Genomic DNA, 25,337 nt, shown 5'->3' with positions numbered 1-25,337 from the left:
TGGGCAGTCCTGCATGGGCAGATGCTGCTTGTTGGCAAGGGCTCTTCAGTGGCATCCCTGTTTTGGGTATCGTTACCCACCACACACAGAAATTCCAAACATACCCCCTCACACAGAGGCAAAAGAAATTTGAAAACTTCTGATTTCAGATTCAGAAGACCCACAATAGACTAAGCAATCACCCTGATCTGGCAGAGGTATACTTTCTGGAGAGCACATTTTTGGTATTGCACAGACATTTCCCGCTTAGTTGTGTTCCCAATCCCATGTTGAATAAATAATCTTGTTCTCATGTCAAAATTGAGACATATTTTCTCATATATGCAGAAGCTGAAATCTTGGCTGATGTTCCACGCACTTCAACACCTGTTAGTTTCACTTTGCTGTATTAAAAAAAAGTGTTGAACTCTCTTGGACTTGTAATGAGTGCAATTAACTCTGGCCCTGCTGAACTTCATGCATAGTTAGCTTTAGGTAATGACTTTTGCCAGTGCTTAAATTAGTTTGTGATTTCTAATTCCATGTTCAAATAGAAGGTTTTCATAAAGTATTTCATTAAAGGTTCGTTAAAATGGGTCAAATCTCAGGGGCTGGAGTTAAGAAATCCACCATCTGTGGAATGGAGGGAGGAAAAGCACGGAGAAAGTGCTTACCTTGGTTATCATGCAGTAGAAAGAAGCCCATGTGGTGGCTTAACAGGGGCAGCACGGGGTAGTTCACAGTCCGAAGAACTTTTGTGAGCACTAATTCATATCTTGGGGGGAAATGCTGAAAACAGGTTCTATTTGTCCCAAGATAAAGTTATTTAGTTGCAAGATGAGGGAAAGAGAATTTCTTGTTTCTTAGTTCAGTTCATAGAGGCAAATATGATAATACTTGTTTAGGACCCCTAATGGCCACAAATGGGATTTTGGCATGGAGAACCAAGTGAGAGCACAAATATATCTTTCTACACCATCGCACCACTTCAAGGGCCAACATTCTCGTTTAGTCACTGTGGGACAATTTCAATGCGTAGTGATTGTTTGAGTAACAAGTGGCTTCTGAAAATTAGAGACAATTGATTTTTTTTTAAAATCTTTAGTACCAACAGTTATAAGGAGGAAAATTTGAAATAAACAAGTTGTCCTAATGTATGTCCAAGAATTTCTGGTTCTGCATTAAAATGATTTTTGTGTGTGTGTGTGTTCACAGGCAATTTCAAGGCCATCTAGATCACTAAGTACAGCACAGCTAGTGCACGCATCCTGTGGCTCACAGGCTTCAGTAATCTCAAACATCGTACTGATGAAAGGACAAGGGAAGGTAAGAGTGGTTCTGTTGATTTACCATAGAGTTTTACTTCATTTCAGAAATGTAATCTGCAAAGTGCAGGGAAGTGACTTCAGGTATTAAGGTTGCTACTTCTGGGTTGCCAATTCATATCCAGGCTTTGCCAGGAGTGATTAGTTGCTTCTTAACCTTCTGAAGTATCTCTTTGCTGAGGCACAGTTTTCAGGTTCTAGTAACACATCCACATCAAGCTCTGACATTCACTCTTACCTTTATGGGAGAGGAAATTAAGGAGAAGAACAGATAAATACATCTCTCAAGACTGCTTATTGATTTAAGGACAAAAAAAAATATAATTTAGACACCTTCCTGTGTGTTTATAATAGTGAATTAATGGCTTGCAACAAACAAAAAGTAAATCATGAGGGTATTCTGCTGAAATTTTCATTTGCTCTTACTACTAACACGTAGTTGACTATTTTTTCAGGGATTATACTACTCCATTGACTAGTACTTCCCATGTAGGTAATGCAGAAGAAACTGCAAATGAACTATTATGAGAACTGAGCATGGGGTCTCACACACTGGTTTTCTTCCATAAATTAGGGTTTGGGCTTCAGTATTGTTGGAGGGAAAGACAGCATTTATGGACCAATAGGCATCTATGTCAAAACCATCTTTCCTGGTGGAGCCGCTGCTGCTGATGGAAGGCTACAAGAAGGTGGGAAATCCCTCTTCTCTCCCTTTTCCCACTCCAGATTCCCAAATAATAATACCTAAAGGCAGATTAAAGTGAAGCTGAAATGAGCCGTAAGTGACTCTTACACCTGCATCCATTACTGCATTTGCAAGACTCCTTTTGAGTACATGTATGTATCATGTAACTTACTGCACCATCAGTAATAGTAACATAGTACAATTTTTCTCTTTAAAAACAGGTGATGAAATCCTGGAACTGAATGGAGAATCCATGCATGGATTAACACATTATGATGCTTTACAAAAATTCAAGGTTACGTACTCTCCTTCCAGAACAATTTCTGTCTTTACACACAACGTGCATGTGAACTCAACCCATTCATTCATTAACTTTTCTTTCTAGCAGGCCAAAAAGGGTCTTCTGACACTTACAGTCAGGACAAGCTTCAGCACGCCTCATTCTGCTTCCAGCTGTCTGTCACCCCATTTGTGTCAGTCACTGAGCTCTAGTACATGCATAACCAAAGAAAACAGCTCTTTCAGTTCGGAAAGTGCAGCATTCTCATTAAATGCTGCAAAGCCCAATGACAGGGTCATAATGGAAGTTACCCTAAACAAAGGTAAGTGCTAAAATTAACTGAGCACTGGCAAACAAGGCACTGATTGACAAAACACTGGTCATTTGCTCTCTGAATGTCTTTCATTGCTAATTGATTCTTTTCCTGAACTAAGTTTTTTTAATACACTACATTAGATCTTGGTTCCTGTCAGTGCTAACATCTATCAAGAGCAGGATTTTGAACACCATCTGTCCTCAAAAGCCAATCATTCATTTTTTTTTTCATTCAAGCATTAGAGTCACATTCATATCCTTAGTGTGAAAAAGTAAACCCCTTGGCAACAACTACCAATTATTAAGCAGATTATGCAACTCTTACCCATAAATATGCAATCAGTTAATTTAATTCTTGAAAAGGCTTAAAAACAAATAAAACACATATCTATATCTTCTTGTAGTTCTTTCACCTCCCTTCCAACTTTCATCATCTTCTATTTATAAATAACCACTTGCAAAATGAAATAAACTTTTAAATATAGGAACATGAAAGAAATTAACAAAGCAAAGTCTCTGTGAGGTAACAGAATGACTCACCAAACACACAGTATGGGATCTGACATCAGAGTGACTGTCCAGAGCAGAGGGTAAATTCACAAAAATCTTAAACTGTATTGTATAAAACAGAAAGGGGATTGAAATGATACAGCCAACAATAGCCACGTATCTTTAATTTTTGTTCTTTTTTTTTTTTTCTATTCTGTCTCCTTGTAAAACCATTTGAATTATTCTGTAATGACAGATATTTTGCAAAATAAACCTGCATTGTATTGTGTCTGTGACACCAATAATAAATTGCAAACCAGATCTTGGAACCCCAGAAGAAATATTGGTGTGCACTCACTTTAATCATGGCGGGGGGGGACGCGGACAGGGACACACGATGGACAGAAGACGGGACAGAAAGGGGAAAAAAAAAAAGAAAAAAGCAGTAGGAGCAGCAGCTAATATTGAATGTGAAACATTTGTGAACATAAGACTTTGGTTCTGGTTTGTATAGAAAAAAATAATTAAATTGAAGACAGCTTTAAAAATGATAATTCCAGTGGTTTGTTTTGACTGCTTATGTCTTTTTTAATTATTATTAATTCTTTCAGAGCCAGGTGTTGGCCTTGGAATCGGGTTATGTAGCATCCCTTACTTTCAGTGTATTTCAGGGATTTTTATTCACACCCTCTCACCAGGCTCAGTGGCACACATGGATGGGAGACTCAGGTAGGACGAGAAAGACTGTCTGTCTTATGCCACAAGATTTTCATTGCTCTGTTTTATGGGTTTATTTTTGACTTGTTTGGGCAGGAAGTCTTAGTGCTTTCTGGGAGTTTGGGGGTTAAAGCATATGAACTATTTTGAGGGTTTGAGCACGCATATTTAGGATATGTGGGATTTGCAGATACATAGCAACCCAGTGAAATTACTGTCTCTTGTCCAGGCTGGGCTAGCTTTGAAGGTCTTAGACATTCTTCCTGGAGGAGCCTTCCAAATGAGGAAGTATCTGGAAAAACCCAAACATACAGCATAATCTGGCTTGTTTGACCACTAGTTTTTCCTGATACAAACTCCTCAAATTCTATTCCTTCTTGCCCAATAGAAATACAGATTTGCTGAAATGAGCTTTGGTGGGAGTGTAGAAATTCACTTTGTAAGATTTATGACCAATTAGTAGTGTTGAACATATTTAGAATTGAACAGAACACAGCATTATCAGTGAAGGCTTTTTGTTTAACTTTAGGTGCTGTGTAACACTCCTCTCTACATGGCTAAGACTTTAGCTGAAAGAACTGTGGTCTTAGACTTTGAAAGTTTGTATAATAATGAAACACTGCCTTCAGTCAGCCTCTTAACGTGTGTGGGTATTTGCAATAGAACAGAGAAAGGCAGTCTCAGTTTCCACGTGGGCCAAATTTGGATTTCACCTAGAAAGATTCGTCTAGCAGTCAGCAGGATTACAATAGTTTGTTGTCAGAATTTTTCTATTAACAAGTTATTCATACGTAGCAGAAACACAACATCCTTTCCGACCTTAAATAACACTAGCAGACCATAAAGATGTGAAATGTGTTAACCTGAAGAAAGGAAGATGTAGGTGGAAGGAGCAGCTGAGCTGCATTCAGCAGAAAGACCACAGACACAAAGTGTGCATAGCTGAACATGAAGAAAGCTCAAAGGTTGCATGCAACAAGGCAGTTAGATCAAAAAAACTCATAATGTCCAACTCATTCCCATTCCGTTTTCTGTAACAGGAACAGAGAGACATAATGATTTAATCTGTGATTAAATTAGAGGTCAACCACATGAATTTGCTTTTTGTATACTTTCACGTGGGTGAGACAAGTTTGGGAGAAAATCCGTTTTGTTTACATCCTCACTCTTTTTTTAATACCTCTGTAGGTGTGGAGACGAAATTATTGAAATCAACGAAGCTTCAGTACAAAATACAACTCTTAATGAAGTTTATGCTGTGCTAAGCCATTGTGATCCTGGTGCAGTGCAGATTATTATTAGCAGACACCCTGAACCACAGGTAGCATGCTGTATTCTTTCTGACTTTCAATAAAGGACATGCTGATAACTAAGTGAGGGAGCAGGTGCTAATCTAAAACAGGTGGAAAAAAGTTGATAACAAAGATATTGATCTCTTTATAAGCATCACTGCACACAAACAAACCTGAGATAGGCACTATCTTAAATATAATCATGTAAGATTTAAAGATCACTGGAGACAGTCTTGCATGAGTTTCTGTGCTGTGAACAAGGAAACTACAAAAATAACATTTAAGGAATAAACCAAAATATATTTCTTATGCAAGAAAGAATTCCCAGTAATAAGAAAATAATTTGAAAGGGGCAACATACCCTCAAAATAAAGAAATGTTTATACACCTGTCTTTCAATAATTAAAATTCAGGTCTTGCCCAGCCAATATTTATAATTATATTAATATTAAAGTAAAATATTTTATTCTTGCAAGGTTTTTCTACAAAATCATTCCTAACACCAAATACTGTATAAATGATTATCAGGTTTAAATTGTTGCATTAATTATCATAAAACCATGGTATTAAATTATCTTATACTAGTAAATCCAGAACTCCACTTCTAGTGAAATATGCAAAAGAATATTTATCTTTGAAAGATCCCATTTTATCTAAACAACCAATATAAACAGGACATACATAAATATACTTCACCTATACTGGAATATATAAATACAATACTGTGCCCTTACTTAGCTTTAAAATTAACTGATGTGTGATATAACTAGGTCTATTCATTTCCATTAGAGGATTTGCAGGACTTGGAAATCTTTGTTAAAGGAATGAATGTTTAAATGTTACTCATCATCCCACTGAAATCTCATGAGAGTATAATGGCATGATATTTCCTAGGTGTCTGAGCAACAGCTAAAAGAAGCTGTTGCACAAGCTGTGGAAAGCAACAGACTTGGAAAGGAGAGACACCAATGGAGTACTGAAGGTAAGGGCGTAAGTGCATTCACTGAGACATGGTAATTTTGAGTTAAAAGATACATAGGATGAGTACACGCTGTATTAGAATCCTTGGTAACAGTCAAGTAACCCAGAGCAAAAAGGAAGAGGAGGAAACCTCACAGGACAGTGCTCCTAACATGCCTCCTAAGTTATGTTACCAGAGTGATGAGAAAAGACCACGTCTGTCTGATGGCCAGCAAAAATTTTTGTGCAAACTTCCTCCCGCTGTTGCTCATCCTTTCCAATTCATAACTTCTGCTCAAAGCTTTTCAAACACCTGTCAGTAGCATACAGGACTATGATAGCAAGGAAGTGCACAATGCAGGTGATGTCCTGAGGACAAATAGCTTGTTAATCCCCCTTGGAAAGGCATATGCAATCATGGTTAGAGCTATTTGCCCAGTTCAGGTATGACATCCTCCCATGGTAACATATTGCAATGATACTCCTTTTAGTGTCCTCATTTCTCTTAAAGGGCCAAAGGCAACAGAATCATCATCAGGACAACTAGACTGCTGAGTTATATATATATATAGGGAAAATGTAACATTATTTTACTGTCCAAGAATTTTAACTGTTGACTCGTCAACCTACAAGCCTTTAATGCATAAATCATACCTTTGCATCAACCAATGATGGTATTTAGCTGCAAATTCAATTGACTGAATCTTAGAAGTGAGCACTTTGCATGTAACTGAAAAGACATTTTGAACATGTTCCTGATACAGGTGTTAAAAAACTAGAAACGAGCTGGCACGGAAGACACCCATGTGAAAAGCATATTGAAAGGAATGCTGCTCATTGCAGCCGCAGGACACAGAAGCTAATGACCCGCTCCAGCAGTGACAGCAGCTACAACCCTAGGTCCTCATGTAGTAATGGTGCTGCATACCAACTGGCTGACTTGAAAGCAAGAGTACATAGCATCGATGTACCAATTACCAGACAACCTGGCCTGCTGTACTCATTATCTGGTAATAATTCAGGGAGTAGTTCCCCTCCTACTTGTAGTGGGGGAGGTCGACCCTTGCAAAACACTAAGAAATCCTCAGAGATCCTTGTTAGAAAACCTAAATCATCAAAGCCCAAACCTCCACCAAGGAAATATTTTAAGCAGGACTGTACATGTAATGACCAGTGTAATGCAGAGAGAAGAGAAAAGCTTGTATCAGAAGTGGCTGTATCACCTCCTGCAAGCATTCAGGTAAAGCAAAATTTGCAAAATTTTTCTTGTGTTTGCATATTTGTGAGGCAGGAGAAGGAGAAAGGCAAAGTGACTTTGTATGATGGCAGGAAGAAGGGCAGGGAAGAATGAGAAAGCGTGAATACATATCTGAGGACCGGGGGAAGGGGATGAGGCTCTTTTGTTTTCAAAATAACATATGTATCTTAGTGAAGCCAGTTTTGTTCAAAATGTGATGTTCAAACTACAGTCAGAAGGCAGAGAAGCGTCTAAAGGGAATTTTCTTCCATATCAAGGAATCTGAGTTAAAATCCCAATGAGAGCAGCAGTGAGAATAAATTGAGTCCCTCACTGTCATTCCTTGTGAACACGTGCCACTGGTGGTATCAAGCACTTTCTGGTTCCAGTACGAATGGAACAGCAATGTACTCTGGGCTGGGACTACAGGAGTTTTCACAGCCCCTGATATCAGCTTGGTACGGTTGACCCTAACCTCGACACTCATAGAGTCAAATAATTTATGAAGTAAAGAAGTCGTGAAACAATTTCCTTGTTTCAGTAGTGGATTTTTATTGGAAGAAAGCACTAAAGTTATGTACAGCAGGTAACCTTGGGCTCATATACATTTCTTGAGACCAGGAGGTACTAAACTAATTTAGATTGTGAGGCACATATATATTTGTTGATGAGCTACAGTATTTGAAAACTGACTATATATTTGTATGTTACTACATTTCAGTTCCCTCTCTCATCTAAGATAGACAGAAATACAGTATTTCACATCTGCATGAGTGTGAGAGATTGTGAGAGCTGCATGTTGAAACAAAGTTGTGGTTTGTTTAAAAATGAAACCTCTTTCCCCTCAGTTTAGTAATATGCCAGTAGAAACAAACAGATCTCAATGAAATGCAAAAAAACCTCCACAAAAACCCCCAAACCAGTTCCCAAGCTGCAGAGATCGAAATAAAATGATACAGCTCAGACTGAAGTCCACCTATAATATTAATATCCAAGACAGTTTCAGTTCAGCACCTCGTGTAAGATCGCTCTTACCATCCCCTAAGAAGAGAGCAGTAGAAACATATTCATCAACAGCTACTAGAAAATCACCTTTCAGAATTAAAATTCAGGGAAGTAAGTACTTGTTGAACTTATCACTGCATGCAACTTAACTATTCTTCAGTACTCAGTTATTCTAAATGATAAGGAGAAAAAAACCCCAACATTAAGATCAATAAAGTCCATGAAAAGTCAAGCTGTGTTAATGAAGATAACTTCCTCTAGTAACACAGTCTGTATATCTCAGGGCAATAGCTCCTTTAAGTCCCCAGGAGAGAGGCTTTCTTGTCAGCATGTGTTTCAGATCATCAAGAGAAGGCTTTGTTATTGCTTTTTAAAATTATTTGTGTTTAACCCGTACTCCCCAAACATTTTGTATTAGTAAATTTGAGGCCTGTATACCACAGTTTTATATGGGGATTCTGTAGGCTGTAAGGTTGCTTTTTCATAACCAAGAATGACTAACTTATACTGATATTAACTTATACTGCTTAACTGATATTTTCAACTGTGCTTTAAGCTGCATCAGTCAAAAGGTAGGTGTAACTGGAGAGTCAGATCAAACCGTGTGTTCATAGTGCTTCCAGCTTGGCTACTTCACTTACTGAACATCTGATGCCCGCGTCTAACAGAAACAGAACACAAGTGCAACTTTCAAGAAGGACCTTAGTTAGCAGGGGATGGAGAAAGGCTTTCCTAGAATAAGAAAGTTGCATAACAAACACAAGCCCATTACAGAAAAGCTAAGAAATTGTTCAATTACTGATTTTGTCAGGACAATCTCATTTGTTTCTAGACCTTCACTTTCTGTCCTGCTTGGTTTTGGTTCCTATTAGTAAACCTGAAGCTTAACTACATAGCAGAGAGCACTTCTGGTGTCACGGCAAAGGGTAACTTGGTATCATTGGCTACAAAGGAATCAAGTAATTCCAGAGCATGTGTTAATGATGTTGAGTGTGGCGTTTACCACAACCTCAAACTAATACTCTCACCCTATGTTTCTCACCCAATGATGATTTAGCTTGTCTAGCTTGTGCTTAAGGGCAAAAGGCTTCAACAGGAAAGAGACTTTAATAGGAAGTTAGAGGAAATTTTCTTGACTGGTTTGCAAAAGTCTACTGAATGGCTGATTTTACAAAAAGTTAAAATTATAGTAGGCAGTCTTTTAGTTTATTATAAAGTTTATTAGTAAATTTTTGAGATGTTAATTGCAGATCTTCACAGTCTGTTTACAAGTGTAACCATAAAATATCATGCCAGCACTCTTGAAATATAGGATAAATTAAGTCCTATGAAGATTACATCCCAAGCAGAAGTGAAAGCTTGATTTCTATTCAATATTTCTTTTCAGATTAAAAACAAATGAAAATATGGTGGGAGGTTTTTTTCAGATTCATATATAGTGTGGTTTGTATAATTACATTCTGACACATTTCTGTTTCCTGTTTGTTCAGCAGGAAGTTGGAGAACCAATGCTAGAGGGACATCAAACTGATGTAACCCACAGTGTCTTTACCACTTCTCCTACAGCATATGATACTGAACACATAACTGCCGTTCCAGTGAGCAGGGATCAAGAAAGAAAAGCAAACTTAGGTATGTTTAATTCCATGGACTTTTTTTTTTTGCAGCTAAACCTAGCATTTAGTTTGGATTCCAAAATAGGTATCAAGCTGACTTCACCTTTCTCTTTAAATGTAGACTTCAACTCATATCTGTAAATTTTGGGGTGACAGGTGAAATTTCAAATTATTGATTAATCTTTGAAAAAAAGGGAAACTATATCAAAAGAAGCATAATAGATGATTTATTGTGAAAAAAGTTTTAATGGACAGGTACGCACTACTGCTGTATTTCTTCAGATAAAACTGCTTATTTGTATTGAAGATTTGATATTAAAGGTTAGTTTTAGCATTTCTAAAGGACATTTTTATGCATGGTTTCAAGGCTCAAGTGTTGCAATGGTACAAACTACTGATAATAAGTTAGTATTTTGTTATGCTAGTTAGAATTAAGGAAACTTAGTGTTAAGGGAACTAGACAATCTCAAGAGGTCTCTTACAGCCTAAATAGAATTCTGTAACTTCTGGCTCAGATAATTGAAAAAATAATGATGCCTAAAAAAAACCATATTAGTTACACTGAAGCTGATAACAGTAACTGTGAAACTGTACAAACAAAAGTTTGCTGCCGTTCAGCTCTATGTCTAACATTGAAATGCTTTATCAGTCTGTGATGTAAAAAAAATTCCTATATTAGAATTAAGTTTTATTTACTAGAAAAATACAACTGGAAATGCCTACACAAATTTAAGGAAGCATAAATATTAATCAGAGATCTTCATTGGAGAGTCTTTTTACAGTGGGATATACTTTTAAATGTAGGAAAGAAAAATGATTTTTTTTTTAAAAGAATTTACTGTAACATCAGCTTTTTCACGAGTCTGCAAACAACATTGCAATTTTAGCCTTCTATTTTAGCTGTTATAGCCTGTATTATTACTTCAGCACCCCAGAATTTCAGGTTACCTTTAGAAGTTGCATGCCCTTTAGACAAGGGATATTGTACATAAGCATGGAAGAGCCTTGTTTTTCAGTTAATTTCAGTGTCAGGAATCGGAACTTGTTCATTTTAAAAAAGTTTAAACTTTTTAGAAACTTAAAAAAATACCTATTGGAGGCTTGAATGAAATTCAAATTTAATTAATTAAGAACAATGCTTAGATAAGGGATGGAGAAGTAGAAGGAGGCTTGTGTATAATCAATGTTTCTCCAATACAGGGAATCCACTTTCATCAATACAAAGACCTATACTTAAAAGACAAGCACGCGTAGATTATAGTCTTGATACAACAACAGAAGACCCTTGGGTTAAAATTTCCGACTGCATAAAAAGCTTATTTAATCCTACCATGACGGAAGACAGCGTCCACTTGGATTTGCAACCTGACATCAGTACAAACAAAGAGAATCAAAATCGAAGCAGCTCAGAGACAGTTCTGAAGAAATCAGAATCGGAAATAGGTGGTTCGAAAGTGCTAAAATCAGACGGAAATGACAGTGTGAAAAAGGGTCCTCCCGTTGCACCTAAGCCAGCCTGGTTTCGCCAAAGTCTGAAAGGATTGAGGAAAGCAAATTCAGATCTAAAAACACAGACAGATCGAAGCCCTCCTGACCTTGAGAGTACTTCCAGGAAAGAACTGCAATCCAGTTTATCCCGTGTCTCTCCTAGGGGATCATCAATAAAACAAAGAATAAGCTCATTTGAATCCTTCAGTGCTCCGCAGTCACCTGAAAAAATATGCCGAAGATTTAGCCTGAAACCATCAGTCCAGAAAGAACACTCTGCCACTGCAACAGGGTCAGAGGCAGCTCCAGCCCATTTAAACCAAGCCTTTCTCCAACTCTGTGAAACTAGCCAACAACAGTCACCTGTGGTCATGGGTACAAAGAGCCTGGACAGATCTTCTTCTCCCAGGGAGGTCCTCGTGGCTAGCTCAGAGAAAAGCACCACCACCACCACTGAAAATTCCTCGGGTCTCTTAACTACAGAAGCCATTGCAACTTCCCATCTTGTATCGGTAGCAAAAGCACACAGCCTAAGATCACGAAGCTTCCCACTTACTGCCACCCAGTCTTGTGAGATGACGAAACCATATGATGAAAAGCGTAGCAAAATCTATTCCATCAGTAGCCAGGTGTCATCTGCTTTAATGAAATCTTTGCTTTGCCTTCCTCAGTCTCCAGCCTCTTCTGGAAACAGTGCATGGGAAACTCCAGACACATTGCCTCAGTCCTCTGTGGAGGAGGATGGGACTTCTCTTTCACCCGCAAGTGAGAATCATCACCTGGACACTGGGTTTTCACTAAAGTAAGATACCATATTTAATAATCAGATTTACAGATCAGCATTGGTGAGCATCTGTGCTGACCCACTGACAGATTAACATTCTAAGGTAGTAGCACACAATAGTAAAGTACACACCAAGTTAAGAACTTTTTAGAGTAAAGGACAAATGACTCACATGACTATTACACTTGTTTTTAATTTGTACTATATAAGCTTATGTACATTTCAAACTCCTTCTTGCTTAAGGAGGAATATTTCTAGCACCTCCATGACAAAGGAGATTTAAATCTGTTTTTGCCTGGGGCCAAGAGATTATTCCTACTCTTTTATGTGATGGCTCCTACTTCTGTTAGGCTAACATGATTAATTTACATTTGTATGTATTTATAATACTTATTATTATAGGAGGTACCACCCCAATTAAATGCTAATAAGATCAGAAGATGACTGCTCAAAAATTGTCTGTGCTATGCTTTTGTGGGTATGTTCTTTCATAACTAGATGTTTCTTTTTTATTCTTGTCACAATGGGACAGCCTCTCAGAGTTGAGAGAATATACTGTGGGCCTAGCAGACAATGAGAAAGAGGAAGAGAAACAGGAACACGGCTCACCTCAAGTATCTGGTGTGTCAGGGCAGTCTGTCATCTCTCTGCTTTCCCCTGAAGAGTTAGCAAAGCTTATAGAGGAAGTCAAATCGCTAGATGAAGCAACCTTAAAGGTAAACTGGCTTTTTCTTTTTGTGCATGATTTTCAGAAATCTGTGGAGTGAATGCACCTGGTTGAATCCTTTCAACCTGATATTATAACAAATAAAACAGTCATCTTGATATTTAGCAGTAGCAATGTTTAGGTCTTCTGATCAAAAATCTTGAAGGAGTCTTCAAAGATAACTAAGCAAGAGTAATACCCATTTAGCTAATGGGATAACAGTTATTCAGCAGATAAGGTCAGTGTATTTAGAAGTATGCACTGAAATTTTGGAGGCCTTTCTTTTTATTTGGGTTGCCAGTCTGAGATACCCAATGCCTCATTTTGGGGATATTGAGCAACCTTTAGTCTTGCTGGATTAATCTAGAATTGCAATAAAGCTCAGAATAAGTCAAAATCAAGGTTAAACGTGTGCAATTCAGAACTATAAAGACTTTTGAAGTCTGCTCACACTCAGAAAAAGCAGATAACATCCAGAGCTTTGCCTTGAAAATAGTTCAGCTTCTGCTGGCAGCTAAGTGCTTTCTGTGTTAAAGACACTCCAAGCAGTTTAAAAGCAGCATAACTGCATTAACGCATCAGTGACGCTAAGCTAATACAGTTTTTGCCTCTTAGTTAACTGCAGTGGCATGTCTCCCAGGTTAGTCCTGGTTTGTGTCTGTACTGCATGGAGCACAGGTAGTGAATTCATGTCTGCCTATCAGAATACTAGGTAGACATATCCTCATGTCAGAGACAAATTCTTACTGACTACATCAAACTTTGCTAGTATGTTGCAAACAAAAAGCAGTTTGACAGGCAGAATTTATGAAAGCCAAATTTTGTATAAATTTGTGTTTCTCGTCAACATCCCATGTTGATATTTTTGGTCTGATTAGCAGTAAAAGCTACGTTGCATCGTTGCCCTCAATGAGACATTAGCCTCTCACATCAAGTTGTCTATTTTCATGGAATTTTCAGGACAACCTCTGAGGAGCACATACCCTCTACCTGGCTGCAGCTGGCTGGTGGATTCAATTGTGGAAGGAAACAAGACACAGTATCAAAAGATTCAACTACAATTGCTCACATACTGAACGTAATTGTGGAATTGTGGTCAAGAAGGCTGTGTTTCCTAGGAAACTAAGTTAAAGAGGAGTTGTTGCCTTATACAAACTCATCTTTGGGATAACACAGTCAGAGACAGCTTACTCTACCTGTTAGTAGAATATTGTTAAAAAATAAAAATAAGAATGAGAAGCAATTTTTAAGCTGTGACACTTGTATCCGTGCAAGTTGCATGCCAAATTATTTTTCCACTTTTTCAATGAAAAGGTCCTCTAACACGATTCAGCAATGTTTTCTTTTTCTACAGTACATGTTATCTATACTCTTTAATATAATTCAATTTATGGTCCAGATCCAACTGATAACCTGTTTACCAAAACAGAACAACTTTAGACACAGAATAGCATTTTATAAAATAGGTAATTGATAGGTAAATTTGATCAAAACCAAATACTAAACACACCTCCATATTACGCTTATGCCACTAAGTCTCATTATAAAATGCACAATGGACAAAAAGAAAACATGCTTGACATATCTATTGGGAAGTTCTTGACTTCATTTCTTTCTCTGCCTAGGAATTTGATGATATTCATGTTACAATTTTGCATAAAGATGATGATACTGGGCTTGGATTCAGCCTGGCAGGGGGCATTGATCTAGAAAACAAAGTGATAACAGTAAGTAGCATCTTTCTTAAAAACTACTACAAAAACAACTACTCTTTCTAAAAATACATAACTTACTGGTTTTCTACTACAGAGGTTGGCTTTTGGCATATTCAAAGTAGGCAGCTGTACTGATAGAGTCAGAAGAATCATGGTCTTAATGGGTGAAAACAGGATCCTTCTGCATAGAGATGCCCTCTCCAGGTGGTGGGCAGTCCTCTTTCCTTGGGCACCATACTCCCCAACAGCTCTGAAAGCCAAGGCAGAACAACACAGAGCCCTCAGCAGGAAGTAACCAATACTTATTCACGTGCTTAGAGAAGACCATACAGGGTGGTCAGGAGGAATGAGGTGAGCACGTAGACACGTAAGAGGTCTGGAAGCTAGAGACTGGCCTCACACCTTCTTCCTCCCACTAGCAGACCAGTGAGAGAGTCAGGAAGTAGGACAGGCAAGGTATGCACCATGGGTAGCAAGGCTTTGGCCATCTGATACTGGGGCTAAACAGATTGCCTAGCTGCTTAAGGAGGGCTGTGCACAGGAGAACTTCTCTGTACAAATGTATTCAGCCCTCAGTCCTGAAACGTGCTAGAAGCAACTTGTTCCTGGCAAAGAATGGAAAACGCACGCGGTGAAAAGTATTAACTGAGTGATATAGTGATTTGTCATTTTTTTTCCTCTTTCCTTGTGTGGTGACTGGGCTCTTCAATAGGTTCACAAAGTGTTTCCCAATGGACTAGCATCTCAGGAAGGAACTATTCAGAAAGGAGATGAAGTACTATCCATTAATGGAAAGTCTCTTAAAGGTGCAACTCACAATGATGCCTCAGCAATCATGCGACAGGCTCGACAACCCAGACAAGCTGTCATTGTCACTAGAAAAGCTAAAGATGCAGAAAAAACCCTCAATGTTTCAACTGGCTCTAGTACATCTTCAGTAGCAAGTGATGTCTCACAAGAGTCTGGTGAGTAAGTTCAGTGACATTACCTTGCAGCCCCCACCTGCTAAGTCTTTACTCATCACCTGAAATCCATGTGTTCATAAAGCAGCTCAGCATTGGCTGTGTAAATCTGAGAACCATGATTAAAGAGAGCATGGTTAATAAAATATTCCTGAAACATACATTTGAAATAACTTTGTTGGAAAGAGAAAAAATTAATGGATTTCTAAAATAAAGGAACCCTCTGAAAAAAATGAATGTGATCATCTGTATGAATTTCTGTGGAAATACAAAGACTATTATTGTAGTAACACATCTAATTGAAGGTATAAATAATGACAAATCAGTGAACAGTGATTCTTTATTCTAATATTATTAGATTCTAGTTTACAAGACTTTTTCTCTGTGAAAGAGAATTTCAGTTTGAACAAACAATGTGCTGTTGTTTGATATAGCAGGTGGCTACATCTGAAACATAGCAATGTCAGATTTTTGCAGAACCCTAAGATATTCTCATGGGTTTTTTTTCTAAAGCATGATCTGGAGATATGTAGCTTTATTTATACTGCAAATAAACATTAGCAGCTTTGTAGATGATAATTTCATAACTAACATAAAGTCAAATATGTTTACCTTAGATTTTGTTCATTGAACAGATATTTCTAATTCTAGTAAATGTCACCAGCTTTCATCCTTATATTTCCATTCTGCCATGAACTCAAACACAACTTTCTCTCCCCTGCTTCCCAGAGGGCCTTACAATGACAAAAAGAGGAATTAGAAGTCATAGTTTTCTTTCATTTGGCAGTTTATGGTGCCTTTGCAAACAAAACAGAAGTTCATTTTTTTGTAACAGATGTTTTAGCTTTTCAGACTATGTGGTGCCCATCTGCTAACTTTCTGTTTGTTTGCAGCAACTGAAGATACAATCTGCACTGTAACTCTAGAAAAAACACCTGCCGGTTTAGGATTCAGTTTGGAAGGAGGGAAGGGCTCTATTCATGGAGATAAACCCATCATCATCAACAGGATATTTAAAGGTAAACACACTTAAATGCATACACAGCAGGTCCTTAGCTGATACAAACTTGTGCAGTTCATAACTGGCTACTGATTTATACCTATGAAAATGGGGTTTTTTTGTAAATGCAGCATTCTCCTTTGCAGTGCCAGTAATTTGTTGTTTGCTGAGACCAGGTGGTTTATACCAAACATGCTAGTGATCCTCAATAAGTGAAAGATATGTTAAAGTCTCCTCCACACAAAGAATTAAAGGAAATTAATTTTCTTTCTTTCTCCAGGGACTGCATTAGAACAAAGCAGCCCTGTTCAGCCTGGTGATGAGCTATTACAAGTGCACACAACTGCCATGCAAGGACTGACTCGTTTTGAAGCATGGAATATCATCAAGGCATTACCTGAGGGGCCCATCACAGCTATCATCAAGAGAAAGAATCCGAGCTCTGTTACCACCAAGTCATCTGAAACTTTGTAAGAGGAGGAATTAGACTACTGTCAATATTACAAACAAAAAAGGATTTTATTACTTGCAGCCATTTGGCTAGCACAGCAAGATACTCAGAAAGCGCATATGAAAAGTACATACACATGATCTTACTGCCACTTACAGAGCAAGCTATCTATGATAAAATAAGATGTGCATAAAATGTGCATGACTTATTTCAACATTCAGAAACAGATGTTACAAAGTATAGAATTATAAAATGACTTTATTAATAATATACTGGTTGTAATAAAATACGTCACAGCTATAGTACTCTCCTATTTTAAGCCATTAACGTAACAAGTATCAGAAGCACATCCTGTGCTAAGTTTTCAGTCCTACTCTTCAAGTCTTGCTCCCTACCTTACCTTCCCAGGAAGAAATGTGTCTACAAGCCTACAACTAAACACTGCCTTAAAGAATGTGTAAAGCCTTAGAGAATATGTAAGGAGCAGAGAAAGGGGGATACAACTTTGTGTGTCAAAACAACAAAGTGCCCTGGAAAACTCCAGCTTTTCTGCTCAAACCACACAACATCCAGGACAGCCCAAACCTTTCAAGGTAACTACTAGCAGTTGACAGAGCCATCTCAACTCCAGCAGGCAAACACAGGGTGCGGTGGAAAGGAGCGTCTCATGGTATTGCAAGGGTGAGGCAGGAAGCTGAGGGTAATACAGCAGAGGTTTCACTAACCTTCCTCTGGCCAGAGGTCTCAAGAGGACTACAGCAGGAGAGTAACAAGGCCATTCAGAACCAGGTCACCACACGTAGTTTTTGAAATGACGTTGTGTTAATTTTGTAAGGGAAAGTACCAGTGAGAGTATTTGGGAATGAGAAGTTCTGAATCCAAACGTTTATTCTGGAAACACTAAATAACTTGGAGACAAACCTATGCTTGAAATGCTGCTATCAGCATTCTGGCACTGCTCTCTAAGCATTGTATGGAATTCTACCAGCAGCAGCATGTATATCTATGGTAAGATGGTCTTGTGCACCCATTTGGTCTTCTCTGACTTACTTCACTAAAGGGAAAGAAGCAACATCAAGATGGAAGTAGCGACTCACCAGTTGAAAGCCAGATGGCTGCACTGATTACTGTCCTTAGCTGCTCACCTTCCCATATTCGGGACTTTGCTGCACCCTTCTTCGGTCACTTAATGTCACCAAACCATAAACTGCAGGAGTTCAGAAGTTATTTTCCATGCACTTAATGCATTGTCACAGAAATAGCAATTGAAAGAAAGGGAAGTAGGACAGACAGCAGAAGGTATTAGTTGCATACAGGCACATAACTTGCTTTAGCCTTTCGTCACAAGTCAACTCTATGTTAATCCTTGAAAGAACGTTCTTGACAAGCCATCTGCCCCCATGCTTCCAAACCCCTTCCCAATTGAGTTGTCTTTTCCAAAAACAACCCAAACAATCCTCAAAACAAAGTTTCTACGAATCAGGTAGCCACCAAAATAGGAGAAAAATGTGAGAGGGAATCTTTTTGTACATTTTTTTAACTGGTACCTACATGAAACACTCTGAATATTTCAGGGTTTTTTTGTAGAATTTCCTGTATTTAACTTAATCTGCATTATTGGCTTAGGCTTAACAAATATCAGTAAAGGCCTGATGCATATAAAAGATTCTAAGATTTTTCAACCACTTGCCCATACCACCAATATAGGAAAAATATTAATGATTTCTGTACAGAAAAGCAGGCCTTAACTCTCTAGTACTGTTAAAGCTATTTCCTGTATAAAGACAGATCACACTTTTTGGTCAACTGCGTAACTTTGTAACAACAGAGACTGGACTAGCTACAGCCATGGCACAGAATGCCTCAATTTCTTCAATGCCATCTGCTGAAGGTGTCCTCACCTGAAACAGCTATTTAATTTCATCAATTTAAGAACTGATATAGAACCACCAAGACAGGTTTGATCTTGTTCTTTTCCAGAGGTGCCCTTCTCACTTCAACTCCAAAGCTTCTCAGTTTTTGCATGCCTCTGCATTTCCTGGCATTTGCCAAGATCAAAAGTAGTCAAAACATGATGTGTGACAGGCAGCACATCTCACTGGGGAGTCCTCCAAGACCTTACACGATGATCTTTGCCAAGACATTTCCATCTCCAGTTTGGCAGCGCAGAAAGCTGAATGTTAAGGGCTTTTAATTCCTTCTGCATAGAATGTGTTGAGCACTCAGAAAAAGGATCCTTAAATTATTTCAAGTAAGACCTTTCTTGCTCAGAGCAATTAAAAAAAATTAAATATATAATAAATAGCTAATAAAAAGCCCCATTGTCTGCAAAAGTTTTACTTGCAGGAATAATGAGTGGTGACTTGAGCTCTGCTCCTTGACCTTTCTGCTAATTAAATTAATCATAATTCTGCAAAGTCTTGCCAAGATACTTAACTTCATGCCTAACAACTTTAGTACATTTAGATGTTATGTATGAGCCTCTGTAACTATCAGGGCCCAAATCTCTCCTCAGTGAATTTGTTATTCTTCTTATGTACAGAAAGCAGCAATCTTAAATTGGAAACAAGGACCAACCAAGGGCAAAGAAGTTGGGAGAGTGAGTGCTCTCACCAAAACACACTTATCCTGTTAGTGGGGAGTGTAAATGGGAGAGAAAGCTTTTCCCTGCCTTGTTGCTTGGAATTCAGAGAGATGCTAGAGGTCCAAGTGGCTCTCACACTTCCTTGCTGGCAAAGCAGGTGCATGAGGAACTATTCTAAAGGATGATCCAGGAAAACCAACAAGATGTAGCACAAATACATTTATTACATCACGCTCATACAAGTTTTTATATCTTTGTAGACACAGGAGACTAGATTAAAAACTGATTCCTTGAAAATTCTATTCCATAGGGTGAGATTTACAGTGGGAAACTTTGTGTGCAGGTCCACGCCCTATACTAAATATAAAACAAATACAGCAACAGAAAGCAGAGCATATTAACCTTGTTAAATAACTGAGTTACAGCATTAAAATCACAACCTGCATTTAAATTCCTAATTCAGCAATTAGCTTTCCTTTTGTAATTATATGTAATCCATAGTAATGTCTGACATTCCTGCAGTAACCAGCACCATTAAGTATTTTCTAAACCTGGACGCATCATTGCACACAAGATCAGAAGCTGGTTTCCCAAGATAGTGCTGTGAGGCAAACCAGTCTTAGAGAAAAAACCAATGTCCTTATGGACCGTCAAGTCAAGATTAAGCTACAGAAAAGATTATTTACCTGTTAAAACCTCCCACCACAAGAGACCAAAAAACACTCAAGTGCAGTTAAAAATGGTCATTTCAAGTGCAGTTTAAAAAATGGCAAGTAAAGTGCTTAATCCTCTTTATTTATTGCCACTATATCAGTGCAGTTTCTTTCACAACATTGTGGAAATCACTGGTTTTGGTACAGAGGGGAGAAAGGAAGAGTGTCTGCTTGCCAACCCACAGACCTATGAATTGATTTGCGCTGCTAGAGCTTGATTTAGAAAAAAAAGCATGTAAGGCATATTTACCATCAGTACTGAAGTCTGCTGGAACAAATAAGTGGGATCCTCCACACATCCCAATTTGTTCTGGCTTTTACAATTTGCTGGTTTGGACCCAGTGAAGCATCTCAGCAGCTCTACAAGTGCTGCCAGCACAACAGCTACCTCTTCTTTTGGGGAAGCAACGCCTGTTCCACAGGCATCTACAGGGAGCTTCAGAGACAAACCAGGGCTGGCCTGCACCTGGCTAATGCTGTAGAGCTAAGTGGATTTTACCAGTGCTCCTTCTCACAGACACTGACACAGTGTGGCTGAGAACAGATCCAGTACGTGCGCCTTCTCCCCACAGGCAGCCACCAGTGCTGCCTTCAGGATTCTTCCAGCCTCTGGTGTGGTATTTTTCTAATTATGAAAATGTAGGATATCTTAATAGAAAAAAAACGCATTGCTTTGCATAGAGACAGGTAGAAAGTGCTGTTTTAAGCATTTGCTTTACTCAATTCATTGTTCCCCTTTCACCTTTCCTAAGTATCTTCGCTGGTAGAAAAGTCCTGTAGGCCAACTTCCTACTTCTACCCTCAAGCTGCCGGGATTTTTCCTACCCTCAGCTGATGATGTCAGCAATTGGTCTTGTCACGCTTTTAATGCCTTAACAGCTTTGGTCAAGTTACTGTAAAATCCAGCTATACTAGCTGGAAAGAAGGAATCCACCACCGTCTGGGGAAGATAGCCACCAAGATCAGTCTGAAAGAAACTGAGGAGTTGAGTCCTGTCTGGCTCCCTGCAAAGACAATGCAAGTGATTTTATAGCCAGTGGTTTAAAAGCATTAAGAACTTTACAATGACTCTCATATGTATTGTCCGATGATAGATATTTCCAAGTACTTTTTTTTTTTTTCTTTAAACAAACAACAGACATTAATTCCAAATGTCAATGAATGTAGCTATTCCCACAGGTCAAATTACAGTTAAACTAGGCCCTAATTAGGTACACGACTCTGTTTATGAATTATGGCAACGTAATAAACAACTGGATACTCCTTTACCAAAAATGAAGACCATGCTTGTATGTTCTGCTAAATCTCTGCTTAAGAGGTCAGCGAGAGTCCTACCATGATAATGGTTCCTGTAACATTAAAGACTTCCCTCAAGAAAATGAAGGGAGACTAATTCGTTGCTCAAAAAAGAAAGCAAAAGGGGCACTCAGTCATAATGATGACCAGTCAAAGGAAGACAGAAACATGCCATTGCCAAGAGGCTATAGATCACATGTGGTCATATACACATAAACACCCACAGAGTGGATGCAAAGGCCTTTAGAACACATAACATTCAAACAGATTGCTTCTTACCCTGGAAGAGGTATACAGAAACAGCCACAGGGGTAATTAAAACCTCTCACAAAATTTGGTTGAGGAGGACACAGCGGGTGTTCCACATTGGTGGCTAGAAGAAAAAGCATTCAAGAAAAGCGTCATTTTCACAGAAGAGGGGAAAGAGTCCTTGGTAGTCAAAGCACCATCTGGGAAGCAAACTCATGGTATGAGAATATATTTAAGAAGAATGGCAGTATAACTTTTTCAATGTGGGGCTGTGCCATACAAGTGGTCAGAAAAGACCATTAAAAGGAACCACTCTGGCCAAGGAATGGGGAAATCAAAGATGTGTTGAATTTAGAAGCAATTGTTACTTCAAGCAAGACACTTCGAGGGAGTTGTGTGAGGGCATTCCTCGCCTGGAGAGATCATTCAAGTTACTTCCTTACTTCCAACAAATCCATGCCCCAGAGGTACATGCCACTTGATTGCTGAGAAGCTGCACTCTAGCAAGTATATAATTTCTTGGCAAGGCACTCCTGAACAGGATGGGAAAATGGGACAGCTGAACAGTGGGGCAATAAAAGCACTGACTTGTAAAAGGTAAACAGGATGAGTGAAAAAACAAAGAAACATCCTTCCACGTGGTGGCAGCACCTTAAAAATCAGCATTATTTGGTTTCATAAGAACATTTCCACATACAGGAGTAGTACATTGATTCAGTGGCTTCATCAAAATCTAGAGGCAGTCCAAAAACCCTTTAAAACAGGATTTACCTTAAATAGGGCTCATTTTAGAAAGTTCTGTAAATTCTTAACAAAAACCAACAACAAAACCCCCAGAACTTAATAGTAAATTAAATAGTTATTTGATCTCAAAAGCATAGCAAGAGAAGAAACCACAGGCCAACAATAACATCATCACCTGAATATTAAGACATACATACTCTGAGAACAACAATGTAGAGAGACCACTAATATTTTATCTTCTGATCAAGATCAGATCAACAACTACTGAATAGCATGTTACTTATTTTCTATTTTATATTTATTTCCAGTAGCTGCTGGTTATCTCCTAACGTAATGTGAACACATTGAGAACAACACAAGCATCTTACCAGCAGACAGCATCGTCCCGTCTTCAAATTGCTTCATTAGTACCACATCCACAAATTCTCTTGGTGAAATAATCCTCATGAAAGCTGAAGGAGTTGTGGTTCTGCATATAGAGACAGTCTGAAAATCACAAAACAGAGTTATGTCAGTTGATGCTTTCAAAAGTATAGCAGAAAAAATCCCTGTACTTTCTGATACTCTTTCAGTTACACTTTCTAAACTATACCAAGGAGTTCTATTATGCCCTTTGTCGAACTAAATGCAAATCAGCACAGTCAAAAGGCACTATAGTGTGTTGATGAAGGACAATTTAATGGAGAAAACCAGAGTGCTAATGCATTGCTTCCAGGCTGTTTTAAGGACAGATACCACAAGGGATGCTGAAAAGCAAATCTGGCACATCTATGCTCATAGGACAGTTAAAATGCTTCTCCTTTCCAGGAAGCTAAAGATAACTTCTTTATATCATATCACATGGGATACAATTTGATAACCAGATTTGTTACACTGCAGAAACCTTAACACTACCATCCCCTCTGTGGAGGCTCTTGTGGTGATAGGCTCCCCAAAACAGAGTTTTCTACCACACTGGTAAGTGCTGGCAAGTTTGATAAAGTCTATGAATTTCAAGTGGCAGGTTGCAGCATTCCTAAAGTTGATGTTTATAATTAATACTAAACACCTGTAACGTTCCCCCAAGAAAAAGAATCTTCCCAGGACTTCCACGAACATTCCTGGGATTGGCTGTGTTTGCACCCTGGCTGTCCCTGAGCACCTACATCCACTTCAGATTTGGGGACCTAAATCCAATGCCTTTTTAAGGTTCTGACACACTTAAAAGTAAAAGGAAATTGGACTGTATAACCACAGCAGCAGAAACTACTGCTCACACGTAACCCTTTTCATCTGTAATGCTCCAAGTTGCAGCACCTCTATTTTAATGACAGAGACACCGGGGCAAAGCGCTGGGTCCCAAGGTCAGTCAGCCAGTTAATGGCAGAGTGTGACACGCACAGTGCAGTGTCTTGAGCTGCCACGGTGAAAGATGGGGCCTGAATTAATGGCTGATGATAGGAAAGCTTCACTGCTTAGCTAAGTCTACATATTCTCTAAACCTCCTCTTCCCTCACAAATAGCTTGTTAAAGATAACCATGCTTAGCTTGATTCACAGCATTAACAACAACATAGTGCAGGACTCTTTAACGTTATACGTTTACATGTTTTAAGCATGCAGAATTTAGCCAAGAATGTATTAGTAGGTCCTTTCAGAAAGATAAGCTATTATTAAGAAAACATATGCAATTCACGGAAAAGAAAAGAAAAGATTCCTAATCCCAGTGTTGTCAGACTGATCCAGGCAGAGCGGCCGTCCCTGCCCGTAACATAGCCCGTCTCATGAGGCGCTACAACTTTGCGGGGCCCAAAGCTTCTAAACGCACACAGGAACGGCTCTTACGGAACTTACATCGCTGACGGCTTCGACGACCTCGAAGTCCTTGACGTTTTGGTCCCACTTGGTCCTGGGCCCGCCGGCCACCGGCTTTATGCATTCCCAGACATCGTGGGGGCTGGCAGGCAGGATCCCCTCTCCCCGGTACCTGCGGCCGGACGAAACGAAACCAAATCCCGCTGCTCTACCCTGCCCGGCCCCAAGCGCCCCGCGGCAGCACCGCGGGGAGGGGCGATCCCTCACCCCGCCACCTCGGGAAAGGGACGCGGGGCGCCGGGCGTACTCACACGTTGCCAGCGAACTCCGCGGAGGGTCTCCAAGAAACCGAAACCTCGCTCTGCGGGGAGGGGAAGCTTTCAGCCGCCACGCCGGGACAGCCCCCTCCTCAGCCGCTCCTGCCGCAGCCCCTGCACCGCCCCCGCTCCCCCCAACCCCCGCTCACCGTGCGCCGGCAGCCCCGCCAGCCGCCGGGGTCCCGCCGGTAGAGCCCCATCTTCTCGGCCGCCGCCTCGGCGAGCCCCGCGTAGTCCATGGCCGGCCCGGGCAGGGCAGAGCCGCCGCTCGGCCGCCGCCTGGGAGAGCGCCGCTCCGCCCCCATGGGCCGATGGCGGCGCCGCCCCCTCACCTGAGGGGCCGCGGCCTCCCGCCCGGCAGGGCGGCCTCCGCCGCCGCGCAGGAGGCGGCTCCCTCGCTTCTCCTCACGGTGCGCGGGGAGGGAGAGAGGGCGGCGGGGCTGGGCTCGGCCGCCGAGGCGTGGCTGGTAACGGCCTGGCCTCCCCGCCCCGGCGGCCTCCGGGCAGCAGCCCGAGGGGAAAAAGAGCCGCCAGGCGACAGGCAGCTGTGAGGAATCGCCTCGGCGGGGAGCCGAGGGCAGAGGCTTTGCTGTTCTCTCACCTAAAGGTGGGGCCACGCCGCTCGCCCGCTTGCA

At 39.9% G+C, this 25,337-nt stretch overlaps 2 protein-coding genes across 3 annotated transcripts in view; one reads left to right on the top strand and one right to left on the bottom strand.

Annotated features, from left to right (window-relative positions):
* The window catches only part of IL16 (interleukin 16), a 33,203-nt gene extending 15,738 nt beyond the window's left edge, over nt 1-17,465 (top strand). Inside the window, exons 6-20 of one of the 2 annotated variants that reach the window (XM_049812327.1) lie at nt 1,195-1,305; nt 1,879-1,993; nt 2,211-2,284; nt 2,378-2,591; nt 3,685-3,802; nt 4,979-5,111; nt 5,977-6,064; nt 6,807-7,282; nt 9,775-9,916; nt 11,101-12,190; nt 12,705-12,888; nt 14,504-14,605; nt 15,306-15,558; nt 16,449-16,574; nt 16,836-17,465. In XM_049812327.1, the coding sequence (XP_049668284.1) occupies nt 1,195-1,305; nt 1,879-1,993; nt 2,211-2,284; nt 2,378-2,591; nt 3,685-3,802; nt 4,979-5,111; nt 5,977-6,064; nt 6,807-7,282; nt 9,775-9,916; nt 11,101-12,190; nt 12,705-12,888; nt 14,504-14,605; nt 15,306-15,558; nt 16,449-16,574; nt 16,836-17,029 (3,420 nt within the window). In that variant the 3' untranslated portion in view covers nt 17,030-17,465. The remainder of the gene's footprint in view (nt 1-1,194; nt 1,306-1,878; nt 1,994-2,210; nt 2,285-2,377; nt 2,592-3,684; nt 3,803-4,978; nt 5,112-5,976; nt 6,065-6,806; nt 7,283-9,774; nt 9,917-11,100; nt 12,191-12,704; nt 12,889-14,503; nt 14,606-15,305; nt 15,559-16,448; nt 16,575-16,835) is intronic. The other variant, XM_049812326.1, reaches the window with a different exon arrangement.
* A 2,329-nt stretch (nt 17,466-19,794) lies between these two features.
* Nucleotides 19,795-25,007, bottom strand: STARD5 (StAR related lipid transfer domain containing 5). Its single transcript, XM_049812571.1, has 6 exons — nt 24,852-25,007; nt 24,697-24,746; nt 24,425-24,557; nt 22,961-23,078; nt 21,879-21,972; nt 19,795-21,307 (listed from the first exon to the last, which is right to left on the bottom strand). The coding sequence occupies exons 1-6, from the start codon at nt 25,005-25,007 to the stop codon at nt 21,160-21,162; spliced, it is 699 nt and encodes a 232-aa protein (XP_049668528.1). The 3' UTR covers nt 19,795-21,159.
* Between the last annotated feature and the right edge of the window lie 330 nt (nt 25,008-25,337).

The sequence above is a fragment of the Accipiter gentilis genome, chromosome 10 (genome assembly GCF_929443795.1).
Source record: "Accipiter gentilis chromosome 10, bAccGen1.1, whole genome shotgun sequence".
Lineage (NCBI taxonomy): Eukaryota > Metazoa > Chordata > Aves > Accipitriformes > Accipitridae > Astur > Astur gentilis.
Note: the sequence above shows the minus strand (reverse complement) of the source record. Positions and strands in the feature narration are given on the sequence as shown.